Source organism: Hydractinia symbiolongicarpus, chromosome 11, assembly GCF_029227915.1.
Source record: "Hydractinia symbiolongicarpus strain clone_291-10 chromosome 11, HSymV2.1, whole genome shotgun sequence".
NCBI classification, from domain to species: domain Eukaryota; kingdom Metazoa; phylum Cnidaria; class Hydrozoa; order Anthoathecata; family Hydractiniidae; genus Hydractinia; species Hydractinia symbiolongicarpus.
The window spans coordinates 22,391,206-22,411,140 of NC_079885.1; the positions used below are offsets into that span (position 1 = coordinate 22,391,206).

Consider the following 19,935-nt stretch of genomic DNA (forward strand, 5'->3'; position numbering starts at 1 on the left):
GAGAGTTACATATTTGGGGTTTTCAGGATTCTACAGAAAAAGTTTCTGTGTACAACAGCTATACCGTATTTAAATAATAGATGATGACATTCTTGGCCCCAGAGCTCTTTGAGATAAACATCGAAATTCGACGTTTTAACCTCAAAGAACAGGGATGAGAATGAGATGATGTCAACCAACACCGAACGCCCAAAGTTGCGAAAAAAAGTTTTTCTTGTTTTGCAGAAATTTTATAAATCAATATAAAGTGATCACTTCTTAGCAAAAAAACTAGGCGGGGAAGGGCGTGGAAAAGGAGAAGGTTAATCTCCCTCAGCCCCCTCCCTTCTTTCCCGCTTAAATAAAGCTCTTGTGTCTGCCACTATGAAATCAGCCCCGTCCCCTGGGCATCCAGGTTGCTTTGGGATATCTCTGCCATTTTGCCAATTTAAACTACTCTGAACTGACAAAGTCTTCGTATATTTTTCATAATAATTTATTAACGTTTTATTACTTTAACAAGCCCAAGGTTGAAACGTTTTTATATTTTCTGTCTTGGTCGGCTTTTTCATCCATTGGATTGCTTGTTGCATGCCTACGATGTAGACATCTCCTTTCGCTAAAATGTCTGTAAGAAACTTCTTAAAGGCTAAAAAGAAAAAGAAATTGTACTAATGATGAGCATCCTAGCCCCCAGGACTTTTCAGGCACTTTACAATGAAAAAACAAAACAGTTCTAGGCACGAGATGGTGAGAAAACACATAAATATAGTCGTACTAATAATTTTTAGTACAGACAGATTGCGGCTGTTTTCGGAGTTCTTTACATGCTTGTGCAATCCCTTCAAAAAGGACCACATAGAGCAAGAATGTAAAAGAACTCTGTTATTGATTTTTCTAAACTATTTAACTTCTTCGATCTGTTTTTTTTTTTAACATTTTTATCTGAACGAATGCGCGCATGGAAATTGTTTCCAACGCAAATTTAATCACATTAACATGTAAATCCTTATATGCAAACTAAGAAATATAACTTTCTCTTATCGAAACCTCGGAAACGCAAGAAACGATACACGATACTTAATTTTTTTATCGCGGTGAGGCAAATTGGACTTTGAACCTTTGTTCTCGATAGAGAAGCTTGTAAAACATTTCTGGAATTTAGAGTCTCCTTCGAGAGATTTGCAGATTATTTTGGGATGTTTTTGCTTGTCCTTATGTATGTGTCAACATCATATGTTAAGGCCCCTTGTTTTGTAGCAAAACTTTAAAAAGTTCTAAAACATGCCAAATCGAGGCGGTCCGAAAATTCTCGAATAAGAACAGAATAATACGAGGTCCAGGCGTCTAGAGGTAAATAATGATGCCCAAATGTAAACAAAAACATTCCAAGATAGCTGACGTGTCTTAAAAAACACAATTTGTCCCACCGTGATAAAGAATTAAAGATGGTATGATATCTTTAAAATATTGGACATACCTATTTGTCTATATTCGAAGTCTGGATGGAGAAAATAACTCACGGTCCCGTAGATGTTAAACGGGACCCTTTTGTCGTTATAAAACTCCTCGAAGTTTTTCATGAAAGTGTTGTACACCTTATTCTCTGTGTTGTCACCAATGGCACATGTATTCATTTCGGGACAATTTTTGTTGCCATCTTTATGATTATTGCTCCACCTGTTGAAAGGAAACTCCCATATACCTGGATAGCTTTCTGAAAATAACAATAAAGAAATGTTTGGGATTGAAAAACTGTGACCTCGCTTCATGAGAACTAACAAACTATGCAACTGGATTTTTTTAAACTTTTTTTCCTCTGTAAGCGATGAGATGTTTAGTTGACAAACTAATAATTTTATGTAGTGGTTTGAGAAAATGACTTAAAAACTTACCATTTCGGCATGGCGGAATCGGGCAATTGGTCGGATAATCCGGTGTGGCATAATCCATAGTATAAGGCCACCATCTTTGATTTTTGCTGGGTGATACAGAGCTATCGTACAAGAAGTTGTTACTTGCGAGGACGTCCAGCATTCTTTTCGTCACTATGTTATGCGGATTCCTCCAACCTGATATTTTATTAGATCCAGTCTCTCTCTCTAGTTTGTTCCTTTGCGACGTGATAACATTTTTAATTTTATCAGACGTCCACTATGATAAAATTCAGTGAGAACGTTTTAAGTCAAACCTAATTCTCTCGCTCGCTATGGGATGAGTGTGGCAGAAACCCTTAAATAGACACCAAAGTTATTACTCACATAAATTAATTAATACTAGTCGTTATCCCGTGGAAAATCCACGGGTTCGCCCGTCCTTTTTATACCGCATTGCGTGCTTCTCGCTATTGCGCAGCTAAGCTACCATTTTGCATGACAGACAGACAGATAGACGTATACGGGTATTATAATATAGACTAGTCGTTGCCCGTGGAAAAATCCACGGGTTCGCCCGTCCTTTATATTTACCCGTGGCAACAAAGTGGATAAAATATATCGTGTTTCCGTAGCACGATTTTCTAACTAAGCGGGGGGGTCCGCGCAGAGACAGACAGACGACGGCTATTATTATAGAGATATTTACAAGAAACCTTACTGTCAATCGCCACTCATCCACATATCCCTGTGCATGTACCGCAATTTCGTAACCTAAAATAAGATAGTTGCAATGAAATAAGTTCCCCAATTCTTTTACTGTGCTACCTTGTTTCCTAACAGGGAAGCCTAATGAATAAAACAACCCTGACGGAGGGTATATTAACATGCTGCCCTCCTCCACGTGTGCTATTTAAAAAAAATTTTTTACCCCTCCTATATAGTTTTTCCACTGCTGAGTATTGTGTGTCTTTGTTTGAAACAAAGAATGTAACATTAATTGGACAACCATTCGGATTCTTAAAGTTGCCGAACAAGGAAGTATATAGATCCATTTGGCGCTCTTGTACAGCGTCATCAAACCCGATAAGTACCATTTGAGGAACCTCTGTCGCCGTTAAGTTATTGGGAACTTCTGAGCTTGCGCATCGACAATGTGGAAGTTTGCATTTGGATGCATCGCACAAGCCGAATACTGCAAAAATAACGACAGTGAAGTTATTAAGGAAGGCTTACAATATTTTTTTTCTGGGTGTTTATTAGAGTTTGGGAAGAGACAAACGATCTCTTATTTCAAAAAGCGATGCGAAATGAAATGAAATTATTGTCACCAAATATTTTGACAAAGGGTAAACACTAGAAAATACTTCACTCAAATGTGATTTATATGAAATGTTATACGCTATATCTATATATACAAAAACGCGAAAAAACATTTAGTGTAGTGAAGCTTTATAATTATTGGACTTTAATTTCTGAACTTTCAGAATTACTGAACGCATTTCTGATGATCAAATTTGCGAGTTCCTTTTGTAGTCCTATTTCAAAATGCGTGTTGTCAATGCCAATGATGACGTCACTGACTGTGAGAGATCTGTTTTTGATGTTAGACAGTCACTTTCAAAGGCAGTCACTTTCAAAGTCAGTCGCCTCAAGTCAGTCACCCTCAAGTCAGTCACCCTCAAGTCAGTCACCCTCAAGTCAGTCACCCTCAAGTCAGTCACCCTCAAGTCAGTCACCCTCAAAGGCAGTTAAGTTTTGAAGGCGTCTTGCCAATGCAGTAGAAGTACTAAGTACTAAGGATACAGAAAATAAAATAAAAAGCTACTTACTTGGCGGAGGAGGTGTTGTTGTTGTGGTTGTTGTTTTTGTTGTCGTGAATACTGAATATGAAACAAAAAAAATAGTTTCACTTTGTCTATGTTACAAATAGCGCAGCACAGATATAGCACGTGCGATAAATCTGTGATGTGTCGATTTAAAAACAAGATGGCAGCTACTTAATGCAACCGGCTGGTAACCTTATGATAGAACATTCGTTTCCAGTGCGAAAGGTCTTGGGTTCAAACCCTGGCCGAGTCATTCCAGAGATTATGAAAGCGTGAATTGAACCTTTCTGTCTAGCGTTCAGCATGATAATTAATAAGTGAAATAGTTGTCTGTTTACACGACTTTTGTAGCTTAAATGGTAGCTTTAAATGCACTAGGACCTAGGACTCTCGTTGATAACACTACCAATAGGAAATGGAGAGGTTATGGTGCGTAAATAATTCTTTCCAGCAAAAATAAACAAAACTAAACTTTTTAGTTGCCAGCATATAAAATCATATATTAAACTTTTTATAAAATATTCGCAGTGTTTAACAAATACCTTATAGGCACAAGCAAAGTCTGCCTTAATTTTTTGTCACCCAAATTTTGTTAACCTTAAGGAATCTTTGTCACTTTTGCACGACGAATAATTCTAGCCTTTCTGAATTTTTTTTAATCTTTCTCATGTTTTGAATTTTTTAAGTTTCTTTTATTGCCGCATAAAGAAAATATTTTACCGAAATCTCGGTTATGACTTTAAACTTTTCTCAGTCTTTATTTTCGTCGGTCTAAATTTTCGTCGGTCTAGATTTTCGTCGGCTTTGATTTTTCATTGGCTCAAATACCATCTTTGATATTTTTTGCCACACTGGGCTGACTTTGTTCTTGCCCATAGGGTATTTTACTCCACTTGTGGTCCAAATGACAAAAGAGCGCTTGCGAGTTTTTTTTTTTTTTTTTTTTTTGCAAAACAAATATTTTCCAAGTAGATATATCTGTAAATCGTGTATTAGATTCAAAATAGGCTTACACTTGCGATGATTCAAGTTTTCCCTAACAGTTTTTACCTTCTCTTGACTTTTAAAGATCCGCTGTATTCCATCTACTAACTCGTGGGTACTTATTTATTTATTTATTTAAATTTGAGGACGCGGTAATTAGATGGGGGGGGGGGGCAATAATGAAGGAATAATGGTACCATACTTACTCTGACAACCAGCTTCCATTTTCCAGTCACATTTGTTTCTTTTGGCATCCCAGTGTAACGGATCGGGACAAGTCATCTCGTAAACAAATTCTTGTATGCAGATAACGTATTTTGAACATTCGCCCGGGTAGGCATTGTAGCTGCCTTTACCCACACAAAAATCTAAAGAAAATTATTGAAATCTATGAGTTGCGATTCCGAAAAAGTTAAACTGTATAATATATCTGTGTTAGCATCTGGTAGTTAAAAAAACAATTTCAAGGCATCTGTATTGGATATACGGCAAGACACTCTTCAAATTTTTTAAAATAACTAAAAATGTTTTATAGCAATTCGTAAACTTTTCTCTTACACGATAGGAAAAAGTATTTTAGGATAACGAATAAGATGAAAAAATTTTGAGTTTTCGGTTTGAGTTGCGCTAACACAATACTTTGGTATTTGTTATCCTTCGCAAAAAGATGTTTATGTCAATTTATAACGGGGAAACTTAAGACTGTGAATATCTGTTCTAATTATTCTAAAGATAAAATTTTGTTTTTTAGCACGTCGGAATTATGGCGCACGCATTAAAGCGTTATTTTGCCGCGTTGTTCGGTTCAGATGTCGAAATCACTTCAAAATTTTTAAGAATGAAAGCTTGGACGCTGTGCAGTGTATTATGACAACATCCTATGATTTCGACCAATAAATTGCTTGGATCACACCACCATTTTGAGTTTGTTCCTCACATTTTTGTTTCTAGTAGACATTATTGTTATTGTCGGATGGATGAGTACGTCTTGCTCTGTGATTTAAGTAAAACACAGTCTTAAATACACATCGTAAAAGTAAGTTACCAACCTCCTTCATATGAAATTTTGCTATCGCTCCGTAAACTGTGCGGAGACCAAGGGGCTGGGGACGAGAATAAAAAGTTACAAAATGTATATTGAAGATAACAAGCAGCACAACACTGGATCAATGGGTTCTACTTTGTTACAAACATTGAGCTATTGTGTGGCTAAAGTTTTACAACTTTATTGTAGGTTGAGCAAATCTGGACAAATATGAGAATAGAAACATGATTTCTGGACTTTCTTTAATCCAAGCTAATACTCGCCGAGTTCCAGAAAAAAATTGAAAAAAAGTTCTTTTAATGCTAACACCATGATAATGTTGTTTACCCTAAACCACCTTAGGGCTATTGTAAATTTCAATTTTAGTAGTATAAGTCTTCCGTTTCTTAAGGGATCCTCGCATAGGATTACAGAAAAAAAACTGTAACACAAAACAATAGAAAATTTGGTGAACAATATAAATTTCAGGAATACGTACCTGCAGGCAAATCTGCGTCAGTTAGCTTTATAAATAATATAACAAAAATATATGTTAACATCTTTTAATTTTTCTTCTTTCTTACAATGTTTTTTTCGATGTCATTGTGGATTTTTCATTTGGCAATATCCATTACGTTGTCGATAGACGGTCGTGCTATTCCTCAGAAGTGAATGAAAATGTGGAGGTTGTACCCCTTATGATATCTGTCTATGCTTTTCTGTATTAAAACAAGGAGAATAACACGCTGGTGAGCTACAGTGTGTTTTTATATCTTCAAAAGAAATAGCTTGCTGCTAGAAAAGGTTTTTAAAATTAAAGAAAAAAATTATATTTAATTTTTTTTGTATTCTTTTCTCTCTTTTTCTATAGAAATAAATTTTGCAACGCGATTTTTTACTACATTATTTGCTTCTGATGCTTGTTGCATAATTTTAATTACTTAATCATCTATTGTTTATAAATTATTATAAAGCGATGCCGTAGTCGTTATGTAACTCTCGTCAAAACAACATAATGCAATAGAGATTAAGGGAAACTCACTTTCGTTTCCAGACCGACATCGCTTTTTTTCAGATGTTTACCACACCGCTGATGTGAAAAGGGAGTCTGAGTCCTGGTTAAGATATTTAAAACATTTAGAAAATATGTTTTTGACGAAGGCCCATTTAATAAATTTTAATTCTTTATTAAAAGAAGATTGATTATTTTCAAGCAAAGGGTTTTATGGCATAAAGCAAGCTTACGAATTTGTAAGTTTCTTACTGGCAACACAAACGGTTCTACAAATCGCGCCAGCAGCGACAGAAAGGGGAGAAAGTCCCCTTCCAGCACAGGGTCTAAGGACTTTATTATTTTGGGTATACTCGTGATAACGGCGCACGAATATATTAAAAACAAACAAACATTCTTGTTTTGTTCAGTCTATTAGTGTTTTTATTTTTTTCAAATGTTGATAAAGTAATACAATAAAAGTGAAATATAAGTTTGGAAGTTAAGTGTAGCTAGCTATAGTGCGAAATAATCTGGCTAGCTAGCTGTTTTAGCTAGCCTGAAGAGAAGATATGAACACTACTGCAACTCCACAACAAATTAGAACTACGGAAAACTCAGATGATTTGGTTTCATTTAAAGGTAGCTATGTATTTACATATATTTCGGGAAAGTGCAGGCAGTTTCAGAGGACAACCGCCAATTTTATTCAAAAAGTTGCCCAACTCGCCCTTATAGACCTTTTTGGATGTTTACTTTCGGCTTTAACAATTGTGTGCATCATCATCATCATCATTCTCGGCTTAACGTCCGTTTTCCATGCTAGCATGGGTTGGACGGGGTATATTAATGACCCTCTTCCAATCTTATCTAGACTGTGTTAGATCTATACTCAACTTCCTCTCTATCAAGTCTGTCCTTATAACCTCCTGCCAAGTCTTTCTCAGTCTGCCTCTGGGCTTTGCCAAGAGGGTGCCGATAAGCCGCAAACGCCCGCATATATAAAGGCGAGTTCGGGCGACTTTTCGAATTAAATTGACGGTTGTCCACCGAAACCGCCTGCACTTTCCCGAACACGCCCGAACTCGCCCGAAACATTCACGAAATGCAACACCTTGTAACATAAACATTCCGGACGACAATTGAAAGAACACGCTTGAAGAGAAAGGCGGTAATAAAGTTTATATATAAGTTATTTATCAAGTAAATCTTATCAAAACCATAAAAACAGTTCTTTTAAGAACTTAGCTACCATATAGTTAGTTCATTCTAATTTTTATACTTTTTTAAATAATTCTTCAAGAGTCATTTATGGTGAATTTTTTTTTTTCGGCATTGTTCGGGACTATGCGAGTTTTTTCGGGCAAATACCTGAATTTTCTTTAAAACGCCGAACCTGGCCCGAAAACGCCCGCACTTTTTACGGCGTATGCGGCTTATCGGCACCCTCGTGCTTTGCCCCAGGAACTATCAAGTCTCTACACTTTCTTACCCAATTATCCTCCTCCATTCTTTCCAAGTGCCTCAGCCAATTCAATCTTCTTATCTGGATAACATCTTTAATTCTACGGAGACTTAGCCTGCTTCTTAGCTCATCTGAACTTTTTCTGTCTCTCAGACTGGCATTACACATCCACCTAACCATTCTAATATCATTCCTTTCTAAACGGTCAAGATCTTCCTGCTTCACTGCCCATGTCTCACTACCGTACAACATAACACTTCTTACACAGGCCTCATACAACCTACCTTTTACCTCAATTGACAGGACTCTGCTAGTCAATAAAGGAAGTAACTCTCTGAACTTTTTCCAAGCAGAACCTATCCTGCAAGTAACACTTCTTCCAACACCCCCTTCACTGCCCAACACATCACCTAAGTAACAGAAGTTCTTAACTATCTCTAACGAGCCACTGTTGTATATCATTAAAGCTGGAAATACTTCATTCTCTTTAATCTCACCTTTGCAACGCTTGCATACAAACTGTATGTCAGCTCTTAACCTTCCAGAAATACTACTGCACTTCTTATGTACCCAATGCTTGCAAGTCTGACAAAAAATTGAGTTACTACCAACCCCTTTCCTGCAAACTCCACAAGGCCACTTTCCAACTACAAGGTCACACTTGGCTGCAATGCTACTTATCATGACTTTAGACTTTGCTGTGTTTACCTTCAGCCCTTTCTCTTCTAGTCCTTTCTTCCACTTCTCAAACTTTTCAACTAATTCTTCCATCGACTCTGCTATGAGAACCAAATCATCTGCATACAATAACTCCCATGGACAACCTGTTCTGAACTCCATCGACAGCTCTTCTAAGACTAGAATAAAGAACAAAGGACTAAGTACAGAACCCTGATGTACACCAACATTTACACTAAATTCATCACTAAGTGAATCGTTAATCCTGACACGACTTCTAGCATTGCTGTACATAGACTGTACCATCGTAACTAGCCACTCATCCACACCTAATTTTCTCATAGCCCACCAAATAACTTTACGTGGCCCTGGAACAAAAATGTCATATACGTCTTACATGTTATACTTGGGAATAAATGAAAACAAATTGCAGTACTGCGAGTTTTATCTTCTCAAATTATTATTTGCTTTTCATTCTAGATATTTCATATCAAATTTTCTTGTACTGCTTGGCAACAACAGTTTTAGTCCATGGTCTTGCTGCGTTACTGGCTCTCAGGTCACTTCGGACACATAAAATTGGTCGTTACTTGTCCATTCTGTTGTTTGTATCTGGATTTTTGTATCCGCTAACAGGAGGTATTATTACAAGTAAGTGTATGAAGATTGAAAATTTTGAGAGGAGAGATTTTCGTGGAACGTCTTTCGCGATTGAGAGGTGGCTCAAAAAGAAATTGTTTGCTGAACAAAATTTTAGCAATTAAGAGGGTTTTTTGCTATATGATAGCTTTCTTTTGGATTTAAATTTTTCAAGTAGAAATTGCAACGACAAGTCAAATCATTTCCTTAAGTAAATTTTAAAATACAAGGTACTAACAACCCACTTCATCACCAGTATTTATATTTTTAACTCCAACTTTATTTATATTTGTTTGAGTTAAAAAACTTTTGCTAAGTGGAACTAGAACATTTGATAGCTTGTAATATTTTTCTACATAAATGGAATCTTAAAAGATTACGTAAGCACTAAATTACATTCATTTCACCCTTTAATAACGCCTCGTAATGCCTATAAATCCTATTTAGTACAGCATTTTCTTAGTACCCCAAGCAACCCGTCCACCACCCCTCTGTATTTTTATAAGATTTGACTATTTCAAATACTTGGCCGCAACAGCGTAAAAAAGTGTATGATTGAATGACTCGCATGGCTTTCTCTAATTTCAGAAATACTTAGTATTTTTTATTTATTTTTTCATCGCTGCCTTTTTTATTGACATGTATCGTTATTTCCAATTCTAGGCTGCTGTATTGCATGGATTTATTCGGCTGCTGGCTATAGAATGGGCAAACCGTTTGCTTTCTTTTTCGGAGGTGGTCAAACGTTAGTTTTAGTTGTTGTTTCCTTCTCTCGCGTCTATGGAACATTGTAATGTTTTGCTCCTGCTGAAAGAGTTGCTTAAAGTGATTAAAATGACGAAAAAAGGCAAAGCCTCCCGCATAGACTTTTTGTGGCGTAATGCGTTTTTATAGTGACCAACGCAAGAAAGATTAAAGTCAAAAAAACATAAACATTTCAACAAACTTGAGGGAAAAAATATCATATTTCAAAAAATGGAGCAAAGCGACGGAGATCTGAAGAAGAAGAGCAATATGACCATGTGCTTTAGGGTGAATTTTTCAGTTTGAAAATTTTTTCTCCTTTTGGGAAACGCCTTATTTTAAAAGAAATACATCACATCCCGTAGAAATTTTTCTTAGACTTTTAGAACACTGAGTTTGTATAAAAAAAGGTTTACCTTTTCCCTAATCTTGTTGTGGTAACTTGTTTTTTTATTATAAGAATCAGGGGTCACCTTAGCCTGGAAAACCCTCCACTTCCTATGCTTCCTTTCATGTGCAGGCTATGGCCGCCTGTGCAGGTACAAATTTTGATGAACTATTGACGACATAATTCAAGATGGTCTTGTGATTTTTTCTCAGACGAGAATATGTGATAACCAAATGTTGAATTTTCTCGTTGCCTTCACTAAGATGTTGTCTTTCATTCTAAATTTGACAAATATAATTGTGATGTCATCAATACTGTGTTGAATTATAAAAAAAATCAATGTGTGAAAGAGGATAAGTTGGGTTAAACCTGAAGGGACTTTATTTTGAACAAATGTTATCCTAAACCAAGCTGCTACGATAGTGTTCTTGGATTCTAGCATTTAGCAATTTAATCTATTTAATCTATTTTTATTTTTTTTTTTATTTTTTTTTTTTTTTTTTTTTTATCCTATTTATTCCAAGGACCCATGTTGATAACAGACTTTATAATGTCTGAAATGGCCATCCTTGTAAAACATTCGTGAAATAAATAAATAAATAAATAAATAAAACGCCTACTTTCGATAAACAACACTCTTTATAATTAACGCCCACTTAAATGCTTAAAAAATAAATAAGTGCTCTAATTAACGCCCATTATTAAAGTTTAAAAAATTCAATTTAATGAATATATCAAATCGGTATTAATATTTCAAAATACTAGTCGGCAACCAATGATTAAAAGCACGGGCTCGCTTGTTCTTCATATATCGCATTTCATGTTTCTCAAGATAGTCCCTGGAAGGATCCATGTGTCCGCCCTTTACTTTTTTGGCCTTTGTAGGATCGCTATTTCGAGTGTTTTGTTAGATTACATCACTCAGAAAGAATAAGAGTAGTATCAATATAGTACTACTTAACCCGTGGAAAAAATCCACGGGGTCGACCGTCTTTAAGTTAAACGCTATTTCGTGTGCTCGTGGCACGCCTTTTTTCCCGCGGACAATAACTTTACAAAGTAGCCAACAACAAAATCATAGAATTAGAAAATTAAAATATCGCAACAATTGGTTTTGTTAGTTAATAATATAATACAGGGTTTTAAATAACTTTTAGTTGTAATCAATTGCCTATTTTCGAATATTTTTGACGGAATTAGTTTTTGCAAATATAGTGCGGAATAATCCTAGCCATCTTTACACTAACCGCACTCGAACTGTTGCATATAGATGGTAACAAGAAGATAAATTCTTTCATAATTTATTGTCCCTCATTCAACGGTGGGTACATATAAAAAAGCCATATCAATAATCATGGTATATTACAAAACAAAATGGCGTTTTACATTAACATTAAAAAAAATGGCAGCAAGCTGAATTTGAATCATACAATTCTCTTTTTTCTATATTCCAGGCCCTTCGATCAGCTTGTAAACATGGTTTGTTTTCGCCATACCAACACAATGGTATGAATTGCAAGGACAAGTATCAAAATTTTCTGCTCTGCAATTTTTCGACGGTCCATCTCGATGAAAGGTTAAAGAAGTACCTGCACCACTCCAACATTCTCCTGCAAAATAAATAAGTAAATATGTGTCATTTTCACACATCTCAGGTTCTCAAGGTGTAAAGGCGTTATCACAGAGTTCCACCCTAAGTTTATAAAAGTAAAATGTAGTGAGAACGAGGGTGATTTTATTATACCGCTTAAGAGTTGCTAAAATTATTGTCATTAAAAAAAGGTTGGAAAAGTAACATGCTATTACCATTCTTAGCAAATTGTAATACTGTGTACATGAATCAAACCAATCTCCTTCCCAGGGTATTTTGCTATTTAATAACGGCTAAACGCCCGAGAAACACTAGGAACCTGGATGGTACCATTTTTTAAGGAGATTGTCAAAGACAAATTTTGTTGCAATTGGATCCAAATTAGACCTTAAAATTAGACCTTAAAATTAAACCTTAAAATTAGACCTTAAAATATAAAAGAAACAAATGATGGATTACTCACCCCAAAACTGAATTGCAAACATGCTATGACCTCTCTTTTTCGCTATATCTGCGCATCGACAAATCATTTCTGGCGAGTACGTGTTCCAATTTTTCCAATCAATCAATATCCCGTTCCAGTTGCTGATAGAGAAATCTCGCTCGTTTTGTAGGTAGTCTGGCACGGGTCTTGGTTCTATCATCGAATCATGGAAACATCCAACAGGCTCGTAATAAGTGTTGCATGCTAGAATTAATTTTTAATACTAGTGAATACACATAGTTTAACGGCAGAAACTCTCACGTGTCAAAAAACGCTAAATTTTTTCTCAAGAACTTTCGCGTGAGAAATTTCGCGGAAAAACTTTTGCAAATTGAAAATAAGGTTCGTCTCCGCGTGAAAAGACTTTTGCAAAAGGCCAAAATCGAAGAAATTAATTTATTCGATAATTCGCAGCCGAGGTATCTATTATATTTAAAAGTCTGCATCCATTACTGTTTCAAGTAATCTGGATATTCGAGAAATGTTTGCAGCGCCCAAGCTATATAATCAAGGCTAAAAATTCTTAAAGAAAATATATATTTTATTGTAGTTGGTGATTAAAGAAGAACTAACTAGTTGTGATATTACCCCGTTTTAGAATTTAATTCATGGTGAAAAAAACTTTCGCGTTTTGCTGATTTAAGATTTCATGTCGTTCTAGCTCACTGGAAATTGGTTTTCTCACCCCAGCCTTCTTTGTCCGTTTTTCATTAGTTTATACTTTGGGATCCTGTTTGGGTACAAAAATTGGGAGAAGAGGGTGGAGTTGGGTGGGATGGGGTGAGGATGTGGCTATGTCAGGTGCAATACTATTGCCGATTACAACAATACTGAAATGTACATAAGAACTCACATGTAGGTGCGATTCTGTAAACATAATTTGTTGAATCAGTGCCAGTACCAATATTGCAAGTAGTTCTGTTAGCAATCTTTTTAAATTCGTGATTTACACAAGTCCTACTCTCCCCATACATTTCATAATCGAGATGAGCTTCTGGTCCTGACCAACACTCGCCGTAAAATTGTATGCCGATGACTCGATAACCTTTTTTGAATGCAGCTTCAGCACACCTAGAAAATGAAGATGACGTAAAATCAAAATACAGAAAAGAAAGACAGCCATTTCGACAGTCATTAGACATGCTTTTCTTTCTTGACCTTTCTAAATTGTATCGAGAAGGAGGGGAGGAAGTTTATGATACTAAATAGCTATTCACTGAAGAAAAATCTGACATTGCGTTTTATTAAGCCCAGCATGTTGTATTCGACAATGCAATTCGATAAGAAAAAACGGGGGCTCTAAAAACGACTTTCTGACGAAGTTGTGAAATAACCGTAACAACAAACAAATAAACAAGCAAACAAACAAACAAATAAATAAATAAATAAACCTGCAAACAAATCCTGCTAGATAGACTTCAAAATTTTTCCAGTCAATCATGCGACCATTGAAAACATGGCTAGTGTGGTCCCGTTCGTTTAAAAGCTGGAAGTGATAAAAACGATATAAATAAGAAATTCCTTGAATTAATCTCGTGAATTAAAATTTTATAAAAATTTTGAGCTTTGTTATTCGTGCCTCGCAGTATTCTAAGAATTTTACTTTTTAGGCTAGATACGATACGGTTCTAAATATTTTATTTGCCTAAAACACATTCAAAGCATCTTGATGGTGAGATGAAACTAAAGCTTTTTGAAAACAAAGAGATTTATAGACAATTTTTCAAGCTCTTTTGAATGAAATCAATTTGTTTTTCTTTTTTCGTGAGACGTAAGCTTTAAAGGCTCTTCTAAGCTTTCTTGTGGATGTTCGTACTGAATTTTTACTCAAAATGCTTGTCTTGATGTCTTTAAACCATAATGAATTTTATTATGTTAACGATATATGTCAAGTGGATCGATGTTGAAGATAAGAAAAAAAGATTTCGTTAGATTTAAAATTCCAAATTTTTAATTCATCTCGAATGCAACGAAATATAAGCCATACCTGTTCAGGCATTGCCCTTTTCATTGGGTGCGGGTTATCGCTGAAACATCCAATTGGTTCTAATTTTGTCGGACACTCGTTTACTAAGATAAAGAAATATATATATAGGTATAAAAATTAAAACATACATTTAAACCAAAACATATTACCTATCTATATTACTCTTTTTTAAAGAAAGAGACATATCCTTGGTTCAAAACTCCTTGTTTGGATCGAGAGCTAAAAACAGGTCCACCTCTTTCATATAAAACGTTTTCGCGCCAAAACGTTTGCGTTTTAAAGTGGATTGTTCTTGTCGACTGCTTTATTTATAAATTGATTGTTTTTTGGTGTAGCTTAACTTTATGGATTTTAAAAATAATTTTAGGAAACTATGAATTCTCAAAAAAGGTTCCACTCGTTAAGTTTGGAAAATGAGTGAAGAATCAATTTAAATGCGTACAACTGAGACACAAGGGAAGATTAAATCAGAACAAAACAGGATACATTTATTGATTAGTTGGTTATTCTGCTAATTATTCATGTGTTTCTGTCAGTTCTTGTTTGCAAGAAAAGTTGAAATCATTTCAACTTAAGTCTGGATTGAAACAGATCAAAACGAGAAATTTCACCAAACAATCAGAAGTCGTAATTTTCTGACCCGATCCTATCCGTTCCGTTTTTAAGTGGAAATCCACATTCGCAATACCACAATTATTTTTCTTCTTACACAAAAGGGAAACGGGTAAAGAAATTTGTCACAGTACGCACGTAATAATATATGTGCAAAAGAGATTCGATTGCACTCCTGTCCTCTAAATGAAGTACTTACGTAAATGTGACTCTCCGCCATAAACAGCAGATATGGTCGCAAATAAAATCACAGTAAGAATCATCATCATGTTCGTCTCTCTTGTCAATGAAGAACAGATTGAATGTAAGTTGACATTTTCACTATTTATCTCGTTTTCAAAACCTCCCAAGTTTATTTAGACGGGGGTTAGATCGGCAATATTAGGGCGTGTAAATATATATATGCCATTTATTGGATTATAGAATAAGATAATTAAATTATTAAAATATAGGGGATATTGATTCATTTCAAGTTATTTATAGCTAAAAAACGATCGAACGAGATTTTTTGGATATTTTAACACTTTTCGTTTGTCTGATATTAAACGATAATGACAGCTGTTTATACAAAAGACCTATAAGAAACCCCCGAACTTAATTCCGGATTTTATCGGCAAAGTTTCAAAAATCATCTAAGACGGAGCGACGTGAAATTTACAACTCGTGAAGCGTTATATATTTTTGGTTCAGCTGTGCAAACGAACTTGATCTTGTTTTCAACTGCAACTTTAAAACTACTTAAAAATATTTCAATATTTGAAAACCTCCTTCATGTGAAAATATAACAATAAAAAAGTAATATTTAACTTCGATATAATATATGTTAAGTTTAATACTTATTCGCGAAAAAGAATTTTAAATCTATGCAAATTAATTGTATTTTAGTTATTACTTCCCACTCAATCCAACGGCATTTTTTTGTTAGAAATATCTAATTTGTGTCGTAACGTCACTTTTTAGCTACTTCCAAACTCCCTGGGGTAGTATAAAAGGACAAGCCGTTTCTCGTGGGAAAGTCCACGAGAATTTGCTTGTTGTACAAGTTTCCTGCGTCTGTATTTCGTGCACCCTGGTGCGCCTGTTAGCATGAAGTAATACATAACTTTGCGGGGGATCCGAAATAAAGCTGCGACGTAACCATTTTAAACACACAGAAGACAACCGGCTCCCGGTTAACTCTCCACGAAACTTCTTCGGGGCAACGGAAAATGGTACTTTTTAAGAATAGTTATGAACCGGAGAACTTCCACCTGACGTTTTAAGATCTCATCTCTTACGCTATACCCTTTTAAAGTGTCATCACCTAATTATCTTGGTGATGATTTCCACGTAATTTCCAGGGCTTTAGTAATAGTAGGCATCTTTTTTTTTTCTTATTGTATGAGGACCTTTCATAATTGGAGCGAAAGTCTTCACAATTTTCTCCCATATTAACCATAATTAGACAAAAGTATTTAGGTTAAGGGGGGGGGGGGGATTTTTTCAAGCTTTCTTGTCAGTTACAGTGATTTTTACTTAATGATTAGTTGTCTTTTAAACAGGACAAAAAAAAACTAAAAAGACTAATAATAGCTGTTGATGAAATCCAGGTCATATAAACCACACATAAAATTCTCAAGTTACAAATAAAAAATGCGATATAGCTTTATCAACTTTGCTGTGACGGGCAAACCCCCCTCGGATTTTCCACAGGCTCACGATTAGTATATTTGAAAATATAGTCGTGATTAGAGTTAAAGGTAAAATTGAAGACCGAGTCACTTAAACGTGAATGTTTTGATTGAAGTGGGCTATGTGTCAATTTTTGGTCTAAGTTTCAACCGAAAAACAGCGACTGTTAATTGGTTGATCGCTTTATAGGGGTAGTTAAGCTTTACTAAAAGAATGTCGTCTAACTTTTAAGTCCTGGAAGTTAGAACTCTGTCGGGTAACGTTATGAGCCTGTATATAAGAACAATGCGCTGCAGCTGTAAGCCAGTTTTTTCTCCGGATAAATAAACGGATAGTTTTATTTTGAGACATTTTATCTGTTTAATTAATCTTCTCATCGTGACTGTTTTAATTGATGTCGTCATTTTCTGTATTTTCTCAGGACAGCCACAAACATTTGAATTGCTTTTAGAATGTTTGTTGTAAATATATCAACATTTCATTTGACGTGCTAAAATAAATTTGTTTGTAGTTTTTGTGTCTTGCCAGCAGCTGATAAAATATTTGTTCCATTACTAATTGCTCTCAAAGTAATAACTTTAAAAGTTGAAACTTTTATAAGAAGTACTCCGCCAATAAAATTTGCAAATCGCTTCTGCTTTCTCCTGGTCCATCTTATTTCCTCATCACAATAAATATTTTCTACATGCACATGTAAGTGTTGAAGTGACACACCTATTAACAAGGGAGGAGATCAAGGAAGGGGAGGAGGAACGGCACTAACCCTTCCTCACAATAACAAATCTCTTGTCAATGAAATTAAAATAAAGAAAGTTAAAATGAAAGCTTCCATTCCGAATCTTATCACTGTTCTGGATAAATATAAAAAGTATTTCGCGATTTAGTCGCACCTGACGAATTTTTTAAGGACACAAGAGACGCAAAAAAAATGAAGAAAAAAACAACAAATGAAAATGAATTTTCCCTAATCGGAACAACTTTACTGACCGGATCAAATTTCCTGCCCTTTGCTCCAATTTTGAGACATATTGAGGTACAAACGAGCATTAAAATATCACAAAAACATGGATAGAAATAAAATAATATATAAATAATAAATTAATAATCAAATTTGCATATTTTCACGTCAAGGGCTAATATCTACTTCCTGTGCTAATATAATAATTTTTAATTTTCATTTATTTTTTGTTTAAATATTAATTATTATGTCTAATTTTTAAATGTGCTGCGGATATTCTGTTTCTCGGGCGTTAATCGGCGAAAATGGGATATATTTGACATCTGCGCATTTGACAAAATATATTTATTTCGTTAAATCATAGTAAAAATTGATAGACGTTCCTGGGTAATTTCAATATCACAGGCTAGTGGAATTGCCGCAATTCTATTTCGAGCTAGCTAAATGTTACAAACACAATAATTTTTTAGAAACAATGCAAAAACGAAACAATTTTTTGATTGAAGGAGGTTGACACTTCTTTAAGAGAGATTTCCTAGATAAATTTTTAACATTTGAATATACCGTATTATTTGGCGTCGTGTTTTAACCCCCCTCTGCCAGGTCGAGGGTTGGGCGGAGGGGATGTGCGAGTGGAGTCCTGATGTGGGTGACGGGTTCAGCAATGTCCTACAACCATAATTTCTTTTTTGTTGGATTGCAAGACAAAAAACTTTGTATAAATGATATCCGTCGCATAAAATCATGCCTAAAATGAAGACTGCAATAATTTTTCATATATTTTCCTAAGCATGACATGGCGTTAATAGCTAAGGGCGTAGACTATTTGAAGTATCTAAACTTATTAGCCACGATTTCACAGTGACGCTGCTGGAGAAGATCACTTTTTTATTAAGAAATTCAAAAAAATGGAGTGTTTTTTAAACGGACGGTGGTAAAATACCAGTTTTAATTTGTTATAAAAAGGCTTTTCCTACTCCAAAATAATATAAAGAAAGGGAAGTTTAACTGTTTTTACAAGTGTCTCGGGTTAGTTATTTATTTTCCATCAAATCGGGTCGACTCCACCCCTTCCTCGCCTAAATAGGGTTAATAAGTGAGGCTCATCTTCTACAGAATGATCAGAAGAAACCCAACTAAACTTCTTGGAACCGATGGCTTCCCAATCAGAAGACAACTGTGTACTTCGAGGAAACAAATAAAAACCTTCTTTGCAGTGAGAAACCATAAATAGCAGATCACAAGAGAATTATTTTTTATTTCACGACTACCAAAATTATTAAATGCAAATTTTTCAAGAAAAAATACGTGGGAAATTACTTGCTTATGTTAGTTTCTCCTCGAGGCGATACTAGAGCTGCTGACATGGACAAAAATGTCATTTTCTCTAGATTGCTGGAAAATGTCTTTCCCAGCCCTGTTCAACAATTCGTGAACAAAATGAACTTAAAAGTCTTGTATAAATACATAAAGGGTGTTGCCTAAACCTACTTTTAGCTGATTTTCAGCATTTGTCTTGAGAATCTCGCGAAATAAATTTTCACTAGACTAAAACACAAATGGATCATAGATTTAGCGAGCTAAAAAATCACTGATACACTATCCCAAAATCACAAAGTTATGGTGCTTGGGAACATAGTACACCTTAGGATATGTAGGAATTTAGTGATAATAACCCAGGGCACAATCCCTCAAATATTACTATACGTCCGCAGGAGTTTTCTTATGTTTCAACACACGCAAACGGTACCATGTCGAGATTGCTTCAAGTGGCATACTTTCCCATAAAATCTAATCAAGAAGACTTTCACATGTTCATGTAAACTGGATTCTTATTGTAACACTCGGAACTAAATATTGACCAGTGTGTCGTAAACTTAAATTTAATAATAATAAAAATAATCAAGTGTTTGAGAAAAAAGCGTGAAAATGTACTCTTGACTGCAATCGCGGAAATAATAACGGAAAACCGAAAACATTAAAAAATTCTGCCGTTTAAAAGGCCGCTAGTTTGTGGAGAAACCAAGAAATACGACG

At 35.2% G+C, this 19,935-nt stretch overlaps 3 protein-coding genes across 3 annotated transcripts; 1 reads left to right on the plus strand and 2 right to left on the minus strand.

Annotated features, from left to right (window-relative positions):
• Positions 1-240: 240 nt before the first annotated feature.
• On the minus strand, positions 241-6,381 carry LOC130614146 (chitin deacetylase 1-like). Its single transcript, XM_057435554.1, has 8 exons — positions 6,190-6,381; positions 4,873-5,034; positions 3,686-3,736; positions 2,785-3,048; positions 2,575-2,627; positions 1,875-2,133; positions 1,460-1,696; positions 241-628 (listed from the first exon to the last, which is right to left on the minus strand). The coding sequence occupies exons 1-8, from the start codon at positions 6,248-6,250 to the stop codon at positions 495-497; spliced, it is 1,221 nt and encodes a 406-aa protein (XP_057291537.1). The 5' UTR covers positions 6,251-6,381; the 3' UTR covers positions 241-494.
• Positions 6,382-7,253: 872 nt separating this feature from the next.
• LOC130613534 (transmembrane protein 170A-like) lies at positions 7,254-10,257 on the plus strand. Its single transcript, XM_057434865.1, has 4 exons — positions 7,254-7,323; positions 9,305-9,475; positions 9,781-9,843; positions 10,127-10,257. Exons 1-4 carry the CDS (start codon positions 7,254-7,256, stop codon positions 10,255-10,257), a joined length of 435 nt encoding a protein of 144 aa, XP_057290848.1.
• A 1,683-nt stretch (positions 10,258-11,940) lies between these two features.
• On the minus strand, positions 11,941-15,629 carry LOC130614148 (uncharacterized). The gene is made up of 6 exons (XM_057435556.1): positions 15,469-15,629; positions 14,658-14,740; positions 14,062-14,156; positions 13,524-13,741; positions 12,650-12,874; positions 11,941-12,205 (listed from the first exon to the last, which is right to left on the minus strand). Exons 1-6 carry the CDS (start codon positions 15,536-15,538, stop codon positions 12,039-12,041), a joined length of 858 nt encoding a protein of 285 aa, XP_057291539.1. The 5' UTR covers positions 15,539-15,629; the 3' UTR covers positions 11,941-12,038.
• Between the last annotated feature and the right edge of the window lie 4,306 nt (positions 15,630-19,935).